Source organism: Phacochoerus africanus, chromosome 12, assembly GCF_016906955.1.
Source record: "Phacochoerus africanus isolate WHEZ1 chromosome 12, ROS_Pafr_v1, whole genome shotgun sequence".
NCBI classification, from domain to species: domain Eukaryota; kingdom Metazoa; phylum Chordata; class Mammalia; order Artiodactyla; family Suidae; genus Phacochoerus; species Phacochoerus africanus.
In genome coordinates, this window is record NC_062555.1 from 37,847,863 (window position 1) to 37,861,765 (window position 13,903).

A 13,903-nucleotide genomic window follows, 5' to 3' on the forward strand; every position below is an offset into this window, starting at 1 on the left:
TAATGATGTCAGCTGTGGGTTTGTTGTGTATGGCCTTTATTATGTTGAGGTAGGTTCCCTCTATGCCCACTTTCTGGAGGGTTGTTTTGTTTTGTTTTTTTTTAATCAGAAATGAGTGTTGGGAGTTCCTTTGGTGGCTCAGTGGTAATGAACCCAACTAGTAACCATGAGGATGTGGGTTCAATCCCTGGCCTTGGTCAGCAGGTTAAGGATCTGGCGTTGCTGTGAGCTGTGGTGTAGGTTGCAGACAAGGCTCGGATCCTGTGTTGCTGTGGCTGTGGCATAGGTCAGCAGCTGCAGCTCTGATTCGACCCCTAGCCTGGAAACCTCCATATGCTGAGGGTGCAGCCCTAGAAAGAAAGAAAAAAAAAGAAATGGGTATTGGATTTTGTCAAAAGCTTTTTCTGCATCCATTTAGGGGATCTATGGTTTTTATACTTCAATTTGTTATTGTGTTGTATCACACTGATTAATTTGTGGATATTGAAAAATTCTTGCCTCACTGGGAAAAATCCCACTTGATCATGGTGTACAATACTTTTTTTTTTTTTGAGTTGGCCTCTGTGTCTGTTTTTTAAATTACTCAATGAGTTTTATTACATTTATAGTTGTACAGCAATCATCACAACCAAATTTTATAGCATTTCTATCCCAAACCCTCAGTGCATCCCCCCACCCCCAACCTGTCTCAATTGGAAGCCATAAGTTTTTCAAAGTGTGAGTCAATATCTTTCTGCAAAGAAGTTCACTGTGTCCTTCCTTATTTTATTTTATTTTATTTTATTTCATTGTCTTTTTGTTTTTTTAGGCCTGCACCTGCAGCATATGGAGGTTCCCAGGCTAGGGGTCCAATCAGAGCTGTAGGTGCCGGCCTACACCACAGCTCATGGCAATGCCAGATCCTTGACCCACTGAGTGAGGCCAGGGATTGACTCATAGGTCCCTCATCAGATTCCTTTCCACTACGGCACGACAGGAACTCCCATTGTGTCCTTTTTTTAGATTCCACATGTAAATGATAGCATTTGATGTTGGTGTCTCATTGTATGGCTGACTTCACTTAGCATAATAATTTCTAGGTCCATCTGTGTTGCTGCAAATGCCATTATTTCGTTCCTTTGTATGGCTGAGTAATATTCCATTGTATATATGTACCACTTCTTCTTTATCCACTTCTCTGTCAATGGACATTTAGGCTGTTTGCATATCTTGGCTATTGTATATAGTGCTGCAGTGAACATTGGAGTACATGTGTCTTTTCGATTAATGATTTTCTCTGGATAGATGCCCAGGAGTGGGATTGCTGGATCAAATGGTAATTTTATTTTTAGTTTTCTGAGGAATCTCCATACTGTTTTCCACAGTGGTTGCACCAATTTACATTCCCACCAACAGTGTAATAGGGTTTCTTTTTCTCCACACCCTCTCCAGCACTTACTGTTTGTGGACTTTTTGATGATGGTCATTCTGGCTGGTGTAAGGTGATACCTCATGGCAGTTTTGATTTGCATTTTTCTAATAATGGTGATGTTGAACATCTTTTCATGTGTTTTTTGGCCAGATCCTTGACCCACTGAGCGAGGCCAGGGATTGAACCTGCAACCTCATGGTTCCTAGTCGGATTCGTTTCTGCTGCTCCACAATGGGAACTAGTTCTGGATTTTTGCTTGTTGGAAGTTTATTAGTTAAAGTTTCAATTTTGGTACTTCTGATTTATCCATTCATCTTTTCTATTTTGTCTTGGTTTAGACTTGGAAGATTTTACTTTTTCTTTTCTTTTCTTTTCTTTTTTTTTTTTTTAGCGCTGTACCTGTGGTACATAGAAGTCTCCAGGCTAGGGGTTGAATTGAAGCTACAACAATGCCAGAGCTGAGCCACGTCTGCGACCTACGCCACAGCTCACGGCAATGCCAGATTCCTGACCCACTGAGCGAGGTCAGGGATTGAACCCACATACTCATTGGTTCTAATTGGATTCGTTTCCACTGTGCCATGAAAGAAACTCCCTGGAAGTTTCTTTTCTAAGAATTTGTCCATTTCTTCTAGATTGTACATTTTATTGGCATAAAGTTGCTCATAGTAGTCTTTTATGACCTTTTGTATTTCTGTGATGACATTGTAACTTCTTCATTTCTAATTTTATTCATTTGTGTCCTCTCTCTTCTTGATGAGTCTGACTAAGGGTTTAGATCAACCTGTTGATCTCTTCAAAAAGCCAGCTTTTGCTTTCATTGATCTTTTCTATGGTTTTCTTTGTTTCTTTTCATTGATTTCTGCTCTAATCTTTATGATTTCTTTCCTTCTACTAGCTTTGGGTTTGTCTATTCTCTAGTTCCTTTAAGTGCAAATTTAGGTTGTTTATTCGATATTTTTCTTGTTTCCTGACTAGGCTTGTATTGCTATAAACTTCCCTCTTGAACTGCTTCTGCTGCATCCCATAGCTTTTGGATTGTTGTGACTTTATTGTCATTTGCTTCTTGGTATTTTAAATTTCTTTGATTTCTTCAGTGATCCATTGGTTGTTTTCTTCTTTGATTTCTTCAGTGATCCATTGGTTGTTGTTTCTTTTTTGTTCTTTTTTGTTTTCTTTTTTTTTTTTTAGTTGCATGTTGTTTCATCTCCATGTGTTTGTGGTTTTTGCAATTTTTTTCTTGTTGATTTCCAGTCATATAGTGTGGTTAGAAAAGATGCTTGATATAATTTTAATTTTCTTAAATTTACTGAGGCTTGATTTGTGGCCCAGAATGCGATCAATCCTAGAGAATGTTCCTTGTGCACTCGGGAAGAATATGTATTCTGCTGCTTTTGGATGTAATGTTCTATGAATATCTATTAGGTCCATCTGGTCTACTGCATTGTTTAAGGCCTGTGTGTCCTTGTTGATGTTCTGTCTGGATGATCTGTCCATTGCTGAAAGTGGGGTGTTTAAAGTCCCCTGCTATTATTGTGTTATTGTCAATTTCTCCTTTAAGGTTGTTAGTTGCCTTATATATTGAGGTGATCCTATGATGGTTGCATATATATTTACAATTGCTGTATCTTCTTCTTGGATTGATCCTTTGATCATCATGTAATTTCTTTCTTTGTCTCATAATATTCTTTATTTTAAGGTCTATTTTGTCTGATAAGAGTTTTGCTACTCTAGGTTTCTTTTGATTTCTGTTTGCATGGAATATTTTCTTCCATCCTCTCACTTTCTTTTTTTTTTGTCTTTTTGTTGTTGTTGTTGTTGTTGTTGTTGTTGCTATTTCTTGGGCTGCTCCCGCGGCATATGGAGGTTCCCAGGCTAGGGGTCTAATCGGAGCTGCAGCCACCGGCCTACGCCAGAGCCACAGCAACACGGGATCCGAGCCACGTCTGCAACCTACACCACAGCTCACGCTGAATCATTAACCCACTGAGCAAGGCCAGGGATCGAACCTGCAGCCTCATGGTTCCTAGTCGGATTCGTTAACCACTGCGCCATGACGGGAACTCCTCTCTCACTTTCAATTTGTGTGTGTCCCTAGAATGAAGTGGGTCTCTTGAAGACAGCATATATATGGGTCTTGTTTTTGTATCCATTCAGCCAATCTGCTTTGTTGTTGTCATTGTCATTGTTTTGTCTTTTTAGGGCTGCACCTGTGGCATATGGAGGTTCCCAGGATAGGGGTTGAATTGGAGCTATAGCCACTGGCCTATACCACAGCCACAGCAATGCCAGATCCGAGCCACGTCTGCAACCTGCAGCACAGCTCATGGCAAATCAGATCCTTGACCCTCTGAGCAAGACCAAGGATTGAACCTGTGTCCTTATGAATACTAGTCAGATTCATTTCTGCTGAGCCATGATGGGAACTCCCAGTCTATGTCCTTTGGTTGGGGCATTTAGTCCATTTACACTTAAGGTAATTATTGATATGTGTGTTCTTATTGCCCCTTTATTAACTGTTTTGGATTTGTTTTTGTTGGGTTTTTTCCTTCCCTTCTTCTCTTGTGGTTTGATGACTATCTTTGGTGTTGTGTTTGGATTGCTTTTTCTTATTTGTGTGTATATCATAGATTTTTGGTTTGCAGTTACCATGAAGTTTTGACATAGGAGTGTATATACATATATATATATACATACACAAGATTGTTTTAAGTTATTGGTCTCTCAGTTGCAAGTTAATCTCCAGTGTCCTGCATTTGCACCCTCCTCTTATGACGTCTGGCTTTGGTAGCATATTTGTGTGTGATTTCCTACCCTTACTGTATGTACACCTTTACTGGTGAGCCTTGACATTTGCGATATTTTTTGTTTCTAGTTGTAGCCTTTTCTTTCCAACCTAGAGAAGTTCCTTTAGTATTTGTTGTAAAGCTGGTTTAGTGGTGTTGAATTCTCTTAGGTTTTGCTTGTCTGTAAAGCTTTTGAGTTTTCCTTCAAATCTGAATAAGAGCATTGCTGGGTAGAGTTGGAGGTTTTTTTCCTTTCATTACTTTTTTAATATATGTTGCCACTCCCTTATGGCCTGCAGAGTTTCTGTTAAAAAATATGCCAGTAACCTTACTGGGGTTTCTTTGAATGTTATTTGTTTCTTTTTCCTTGCTGTTTTCAATATTTTCTCTTTGTCTTTAATTTTGGTCAGTTTGATTAATTTGTGTCTTGGAGTCTTCCTCCTTGGGTTTATTTTATATGATACTCATTTAGCCTGGATTTATGTGATTCCTTTCCCATGTTAGGGAAGTTTTCAACTATTATCTCTTCAGATATTTTCTCTGGCCCTTTCTCTCTTCTCATTCTGTCACCCCTATAATATGGATGTTGGTGAGTTTAATGTTGTCCCAGAATTCTCTTAGACTGTATTAATTTCTTTTTAATCTTTTTTCTCTTTTCTGTTCCTCATCAGTGATGTCCATTAGTCTGTCTTCCAGCTTGCTTGTTTGTTTTTCTGCCTCCTGTATCTGCTTCTTGTTTCCTTCTAGCGAATTTTTTTTCAGTTATTGTATTTTGCAACTCTGCTTGTTTAATCCTTAAATCTTCTATTTCTTTGCTCAGTGTTCCTTGTAATTTATCAATCTTTGCCTCCAGTTTATTTCCAAGATCTTGAATCATCTTTACTATCTTTAGTCCAAAGGCTTTTTCATGGAAGTTGGTAGTTTCCAGATCACTTAGCTGCTTTTCTGGGTTTTTTTCTTTTTCCCTTATCTGAGTCATAATTCTCTGCCTTTTCATTTTATATAGATTTTGGGTGTGGTCTCCTTTTTGCAGAGGATAGGGTTGTGGCCTCTCTTGCTTCTGATGTCTGCCCCACCCCTCTTGAGACTGAAGTTAGTGTGGGGGCTTGCTACAGGCTTCCTGATGGTAGGGCCTGGTGCCTGCCTACTGTTAGGTGGAGCTGATTCTTATCCCTCTGGTGGGTGGGACTTTGTCTCTGGTTGTGATTAGAGGCAGCTGTGTGCCTGGGGATCTTCAGGCAACCTGTTTGCTGATGGATGGTGCTGTGTTCCCACCTGGTTTGTTGTTTGGCCTGGGGCTTCTCAGTCCTGATGAGTAGGGCCAGATTTTTCCAAAATGACCAGTTCTAGAGGAGTTCATGCTGATGATTATTCCTGAGACCTTTGCATCCAGTGTGCTTCCCCCACAATAAGCCACAGTCACCCCTGTTTACCTAGAAAATCCTCCAAGAACCGCAGGCAGGTCTGACCCAGATTCTTATGGAATCTCTGCTTTGCCTTGGGACCAGTGCACATGAAATCCTTTGTGTGCCTTTCAAGAATGGAGTCTCCACCAGTTCTGTGGAGCTCCTATGCACAAGCCCTGCTGGCCCTCAGTGCCAAATGCCAGATGCTCTGGGGGAGGCCCCTCCCAATGCCAGATCCCCAGGTGAAGGAACCTGATGTGGGGCTCAGAATTCTCACTCCTGTGGGTGAGCCTCTGTGATATAGTTATTTTCCAGTCTGTGGGCTGCCCACCCGGCAGGTATGGGTTTGCCTATATCCCATAATCGACCCTTCTACTGTCTCAATGTGGCCTCCTGTCTTCTGTAGTAGGATATATCTTTCTTGATCCTTTGCAGTCTATTTGGTTGAAGGTTGTTCAGCAGCTGGTTGTAGTTTTGTTGCTTTTATGAGAGAAGGTGAGCTCCAGTCCTTCTACTCTGCCATCTTAATCCCCTCTTGAGCTCTCTTGAAAGAATGGCATGACTCATTTTAGTAGGCAGGGGGAGTTGGGAACCTTTCAGGCAAAGATACAGTATTTTAAAAGGCATGGAAGCTGTTAGGGTTGCAGTTTATCTACCACTGTGTTGTCAAAAAGTTACTGTTTTATTTGCTCACAGTTCTGTGAGTCCAGTACTTGGGCTGGGCCTAGTTAGATGATGCTGGTCTCACCTGAGACCCTCCTCATAGGGCTGCAGTCATCTGGTGGTGCCCCTGGGGCTAAGTGGTCTCAGATGGCTTCCCTCATGTGTCTGGTTTTGATGATGGCTGTTGGCTGGGGTTCTTCACACGGTAGCAGAAGAGTTCCCCAAGCATGACAGAAGCTGCAAGGGCTCTTGAGGACTAGGCGTGGAAGTTGCACAGTGTCACTTCTACAGTATTCTGTCGGCCAGAATGTGTCACAGGCCAGCCTAGATACAACAGGAGAAATAAATTCTATCTCTTGATGGAAGGACTTGCAAAGAATTTGTGACTTTTGTTTAGTCTGGAATGGAATTAGGGCAATACTATTCCAAATGGAAAAGGGCAGGATGAGTTTAGAATGTATTACTCAGCCCTTTTGGCCTTTTCTTTTCTTTTTTCTTTTTCTTTTTTTTTTGCATTTTAACTTTTTTTTTTAAATTACTCAACTGAATTTATCACATCTGTAGTTGTATAATGATCATAACAATCCAATTTCACAGGATTTCCAACCTTTGGTCTTTTCTTTAGCCTTAGTAGTATTTCCTCCAAAGTTTATTACACAAGGTCCTTTAATCATCATTATTACCTGGCCCTGACCTCTTTCTCTGTTTCTCCTAGAATGACAATAAAGTATAAATTAAAATGAAAAACAGAAAAGCTTTTCCAAGGACTAATTGAATTTTAAAAACTCTGAGTATTGGAGTTCCCATCGTGGCGCAATGGTTAACGAATCTGACTAGGAACCATGAGGTTGTGGGTTTGATCCCTGGCCTTGCTCAGTGAGTTAAGGATCTGGCATTGCCATGAGCTGTGGTGTAGGTTGCAGATGTGGCCTGGATCCCCTGTTGCTGTGGCTGTGGTGTAGGCTGGTGGCTACAGCTCTGATTAGACCCCTAGCCTGGGAACCTCCATATGCCTCGGGAGAGGCCCTAGAAAAGGCAAAAAGACAAAAACAAAAACAAACAAACAAAAAAACCAAACTCTGAGTATAAAAAAAAATTTAAGAGAAAATGTAACTTACTTTTGAATATTCTTGTAAACTTGAACTTGATGAACAGGGATATGGAGAACTACTCAGGGTCCTAAATTTTATAATACACCAGGATTATGTGTTATTACCACATCATTTGTTAGTATTTAATTAAATAGCTTGGTTAATCTTTTGTTAAGCACTTTAATATACAGCTATCTAATTTCTTGGCCATAGTTTCAGCTTCCTAGGTAAATTTTTTTATGCGTGTTCTGTGTTGGTAGACATCTACAACCATCTACCTTTTAGAATGATCTGATATCCTGAATTAGTAGATTCTAAATTAATGATGTTTTTTACCTCTTTATTCAACTACTTCCAATACTCAGCAGATATATATGTGATTTCCTCTGAGTTGTATGCATTTATGATTCTTTGTGGTCTGCTATTTTACTCTGCTTTCCATTCTGAAAGAGTTCTTTGCCTTTGTTCATTAATCATGGGAAACAGTTGTGCAGCATGCCTCGACCTTAACTTGAACATCTAAAATTAGACCCGTAACAATCAGCAGTTGGGAACAAGATTTCATTAGTTTGTGGTATGTGTTAAGTAGACATTGCAAGGTTGGAAGAAACTCCCTAGAAATAAGTAAGTGGCTTGTGTGTGTGTGTGTGTGTGTGTGTGTGCAGGTTTCTGCGTATGTATGCAATTGAAAGTCTTTTTATTAAGCAAATGGACAAATTACATCTGCTACTCCAAATGCATTATAAGCATTTTGTTTATACAGTGTGCTTTCTAATCATTTTAGAAGAAAAATGTATTGAAAACTTCATACGCTAGAATGGATTTTTCTGCGTGTTTCTTTTGTGGTTTTCATTTTTTAAAGGAATAATTGTACTGCATGTACTGTATTTCAAGTGAAAGAATTTTTTGTCTCTTCATTTTATAGAAACCCACTCATAAAAATGACATCCTGGTTGTATGAATGTCTTTGTGAAGCTGAACTAGCACAGTATTATCCTCATTTTACTGCCCTTGGCCTTCAGAAAATAGATGAATTAGCCAACGTTACAATGAAGGACTACTCCAAATTGGGAGTCCATGACATGAATGACCGCAAACGTCTCTTCCAACTTATCAAAATCATTAAGATTATGCAGGAAGAAGATAAAGCACTCAGTAGCCCAGAATATCTTCTTCAGACAAGCAGTCTGTCCATCAAGCCTCCGAAATCCAGATCTGGCCCTCGCAGGCAGCTGCATTTTGATTCTCCTGCTGACAACAAAGACAGAACTACCAGCAAAAATGAGTTTGAACTCTGCAATTTATCAGATTTTTCTGTAAATGAACAAAAGTCTAGTTACCTGAATGTACTAGACCATATGGTACCAGATGATGCCCAGTACCCTACAAAAACAAGAATTCTGAATGCCGTTGCTGCTGATTTCTGTGTACAAAGAGAAACTAACACTTCACTCTTTTCATCAAATCACTTTTCTCCCATACAGGGAGAGTGTGATATTCCCATTATGCAAAGAGTCTCTCATGTTTCAGGATATAACTACGGAATCCCTCATTCCTATATCAGGTAATTATTTTTAAATTAAATTTTTTTTGAGGGAGGGTAGCCTTAGGCCAGGGCAGGCTTTTTTTTTTTTTTTTTTCTTGAGCCGCTCCCACGGCATATGGAGATTCCCAGGCTAGGGGTCTGATCAGAGCTGTAGCTGCCAGCCTATGCCAGAGCCACAGCAACTTGGGATCCGAGCCACGTCTGCGACTCACACCACAGCTCACAGCAACGCCAGATCCTTAACCCACTGAGCAAGGCCAGGGATCGAACCTGCAGCCTCATGGTTCCTAGTCGGATTCATTAACCACTGGGCCACGACAGGAACTCCAGAGCAGGCTTTTAAAAAAAAATTCAGTGAATGTCATTATATTTATAGTTGTACAACCATTAATTTTAGAACATTTCCATGAACAGAGAAGACCACCCATTTCTTATTTATAGGATATGATAGCGAACAGCTTCTGCAGTCATAATAGAAGTATCTTGATGGGGGAAAATTAATGAAGAATTTGGACTTTTCAGATGGGAGAAAGATGATATTGTTCATGTACATCAAGCAGCTGCTAGTTATCAGGGTCTGCTATTATTCCTATAGCAGACCTGTTTTTATTATTTATTATAGTATAACATGATACATCTGGTGCATCTGTGAAGGTAAAATAGTTAACTAGCCACTACAGTGGAAAAAAATTTACACAATCCACGGGATTTTTTTTTTTTAAGGCTATCAAATTCCTTTAGCCTGGAGGCATGAGGCTTAGTTAAAAATGAAGAGCATGTTGTTGAATTAAATAGGTCTTTGGAGCAATTGGTTTACCTACAAATATTGAAACATGGTCCTGATTTTGAGTGCTTTCTACAGTTCCAGTCCTGGAAGAACAATTGAGTTTGGTCATTGGAAAGATTAAGACAATTTCTGTGGAGCGCCTCAAGGTACAGCATATGGAGTTTCTCAGGCTAGGGGTCAAATCTGAGTTGTAGCTGCTGACCTGCAGCACAGCCACAGCAACGCCAGATCCCAGCTGGGTCTGCAACCTATGTTGCAGCTTGCGGGAGTACCGAATCCTTAACCCATTGAGTAGGGCCAGGGATCAAACCCGCATCCTCATGGATCCTAGTTGAGTTCTTTTCTGCTGAGCCACAATGGGAACTCCAAGAGTAAAACTTTTTTTTTTTTTTTTTGCCTTTTTGCCTTTTCTTGAGCTGCTCCCTCGGCATATGGAGGTTCCCAGGCTAGGGGTCTAATCAGAGCTGTAGCCACCGGCCTACACCATAGCCACAGCAACACGGGATCCAAGCCACATCTGCGACCCACACCACAGCTCACGGCAACGCCAGATCCTTAACCCACTGAGCAAGGCCAGGGATCGAACCTGCAACCTCATGGTTCCTAGTCAGATTCGTTAACCACTGCCCCACGACGGGAACTCCAAGAGTAAGACATTTTTGATGGAGTTTAGAGTTGGAGAGTCAGGGTAACAATAAGTTATTTTGACTTAAGTGCTTCGAGTTAGAATTTGAAATGAGGTCCCTAAGTGAAATATCAAGTAATCCCTAATACTAACCTTGGTATAGTAGAAAATCGATTTTTTTTAAAGTGTATTCTTCGTTTTATTATTTTAAAAGTTATAAACAATGAGTTATGGAGAAACAATATATTCTTAAGCCACTTTTTTTTTTAAATAAAGGCTATTTTTTAATACCTTAAAACAAAGTATTTACATCTGGTCTTGTACTGGCTAAGGTATTGGAGGATTTCATAACCAGCCAGTTCTTTTATTCTAAAAAAAACAGAAGACTTGGAGTTCCCGTCATGGCTCAGTGGTTAACGAATCCTACTAGGAACCATGAGGTTGCAGGTTCGATCCCTGACCTCGCTCAGTGTGTTAAGGATCTGGCGTTGCCGTGAGCTGTGGTGTAGTTGCTGTGGCTCTGGCATAGGCTGGTGGCTACAGCTCCAATTTGACCCCTAGCCTGGGACCCTCCATATGCCGTGGGTGTGGCCCTAGAAAAGGACAAAAAAAAAAAGACAATTCTAAAAGCAGAAGTGCCTTTAGTAATATGAAATGAATTCTGTGTTTCTGAAAAATAAAAAAATTTTTGTTTTTGGTTTGGTTTAACAAAGTGCAGAGCATGTAGTGCTGTTTTCTTCTTCTTTTTTTTTTCTTGTCTTTTTAGGGCCGCATCTGTGACATATGGAGGTTCCTAGGCTAGAAGTCCAATCAGAGCTGTAGCCACCAGCCTATATCACAGCCACAGCAATGTGGGATCTGAGCCATGTCTTCGACCTACACCACAGCTCACAGCAACACCAGATCCTTTACTCACTGAGCGAGGCCTGGGATCAAACCTGTGTCCTCATGGATGCTAGTCAGATTCATTTCTGCTGAGCCACAACGGGAACTCGTGTTTTCTTCTTTTAGTTGTGAAAGGACTAGATCATTCTAGGATTGTTCCTGTCCTATTGGTTATCTCAGTGGTGGAGGAACTAATACTTTCTTAAATGTTAGTCTTTTATTAAACAGCACATAAAAATCTAAACTGGAACTATTTATGAATAAAGATATGACTTTGTATTTATTTAGATAGAATGGATGTTTTAGTGTAAATAATGCTATTATATTTATTTGGCAAATATTAAGTACCACCTCTGCTTGCCCTGATTCTAGATATAAAGATAATTAGGGGAGTTACCGTCGTGGCTCAGTGGTTGACGAATCTGACTAGGAACCATGAGGTTGTGGGTTCGACCCCTGGCCTTGCTCAGCGGGTTAAGGATCCGGCCTTGCCACGAGCTGTGGTGTGAGTCACAGATGCGGCTCAGATCCCGAGTTGCTGTGGCTCTGGTGTAGGCCTGTGGCTACAACTCCGATTTGACCCCTAGCCTGGGGACCTCCATATGCCACAGGAGTGGCCCAAGAAATGGCAAAAACACACACACACAAAAAGATAATTAGGATATCTGGAGACTCTCAGACTGTTGGGGGCAGGGTGAGAGGGAAGACAGACAACCATATAGTGAGCCAAGTGCTCTCACAGAGGTTTATGCAGGGCAAACTCCAAACAAAAGCTATTCAACTGAGCTTTCTCACCTTTTCTTTTTTTTTGTCTTTTTGCCTTTTCTAGGGCCATTCCCACGGCATATGGAGGTTCCCAGGCTAGGGGTCAAATTGGAGCCACAGCTGCTGGCAAACACCACAGCCACAGCAATGCAGGATCTGAGTTATGTCTAAGACCTACAACACAGCTCGTGGCAATGCTGGATCCCCAACCCACTGAGCAAGTCCAGGGATCGAACCCACATCCTCATGGATACTAGTCGGGTTTATTACTGCTGCGCCACAACAGGAACTCCTATTTAAGATCTTGAGTAGACCTAACTCTAGCTGTCATTAATTCTGCATATCATACAGATACAGTTTATTTCTTCTAGGGAAGTTAGGCGTTAAAACCAGAGCCTTTTTTTTTTTTTCTTTTTAGGGCCACACCTGCGGCTTATGCAAGTTCCCAGGTTAGAGGTCAAATTGGAGCTGCAGCAACACCGGATCCAAGCTGAGTCTGCGACTTACACTGGAGCAATGCTGGATCCTTAATCCACCGATCGAGGCCAGGGATTGATCCTGTGTCTTCATGGATACTAGTCAGGTTCTTAACCCGCTGAGCCACAAAGGGAACTCCAGAATCAGAGCCTTTTAGGAGAAGAACATTTGTATATTTTTGCCCCTTGAACTTGGGAATCTGTAGTCCTTTTGTCCATATGACCCATCCTAGAGTCCCTGGTCTATTTTAAAAGGGTATTTTCTGTCCTTGATTAGTTTTATGTGATTAGATTATTGATAAAACAATTAGAGATCTTGACACAAGACCCTTTTAAAATTTAGGATACATTAAAATTGGTTTTTATTAATAAAAAGTATAGCATATGCAAGAGGAGAGAAAATAGAGCAGTGAATCCCAATTGGCCCATCAGTCACTTTTTTTTTGTCTTTTTATGGCTGCACCTTTGGCATATTGATGTTCCCAGGCTAGGGGTTGAATTGGAGCTATTGCCGCAGGCCTATACCACAGCCACAGCAATGTGGGTTCCAAGCCACATCTGCGACCTACACCACAGCTCATACAGCACCAGATCCTTAACCCACTGAGCAAGGCCAGGGATTGAACCCATGTCTTCATGGATACTAGTCGGGTTGGTTAACTGCTGAGCCACATGGGGAACTCCTGCCCATCATTCACTTTTAATGATTGCCAAGATTTTGCTACATTCAAGGTCAAAATGGTGCTTTTTTTAGATTGTACCATAGGTTGGTTCAAGAAACAAAACATGCTTTAAAAGCCTTGAGTAGTCCTTTATGCATTATATTAGAAAGTCTATTTGTTACTTTTTACTAATTTAGATCCTGGCCAAAAATAATTTTCCAGCCAGTTGGAGTGCTCAGAAAATTGAAATTGATACAAAACAATTATATAGTGAAATATCCTGTGTAAAATCTATTATAAAAGTCTTTTTAGGGGCTATTAATCAAATTCTAAAGTGTAAAGGAAGGGAATAATTTGTTTCACTAAGATGTTCTTAGTGTATGTGCCAAAGGCATTGGTCCTGATAAAACATCTACTTTCCTATTTTCTTGTTACCTTGCTTAAGAGGCGTTTCTTTCTTTTTTTTTTTTTGTCTTTTTGCCTTTTCTTGGGCCGCTCCCACGGCATATGGAGGCTACCAGGCTAGGGGTCTAATCAGAGCTGTAGCTGATGGCCTATGCCAGAGCCACAGCAACGCAGGATCCGAGCCACATCTGCAACCTACACCACAGCTCACGGCAACGGCGGATCCTTAACCCACTGAGCAAGGCCAGGCAGGGATCGAACCCACAACCTTGTGGTTTCTAGTCGGATTCGTTAACCACTGAGCCACGACAGGAACTCCAAGAGGCATTTCTACATAGGTAAGTGGTCAGTTCTTACACACACACACACACACACACACACACACACACACCATC

The 13,903-nt window shown here is 40.9% G+C and overlaps 1 protein-coding gene across 2 annotated transcripts in view; it reads left to right on the top strand.

Annotated features, from left to right (window-relative positions):
• KIF24 (kinesin family member 24) overlaps window positions 1-13,903 on the top strand; it is a 79,733-nt gene that overhangs the window by 25,839 nt on the left and 39,991 nt on the right. For both annotated transcript variants that reach the window (XM_047754470.1, XM_047754471.1), the window contains exon 2: window positions 8,283-8,921. In XM_047754470.1, coding sequence (XP_047610426.1) covers window positions 8,299-8,921 — 623 coding nt within the window. In that variant the 5' untranslated portion in view covers window positions 8,283-8,298. The remainder of the gene's footprint in view (window positions 1-8,282; window positions 8,922-13,903) is intronic.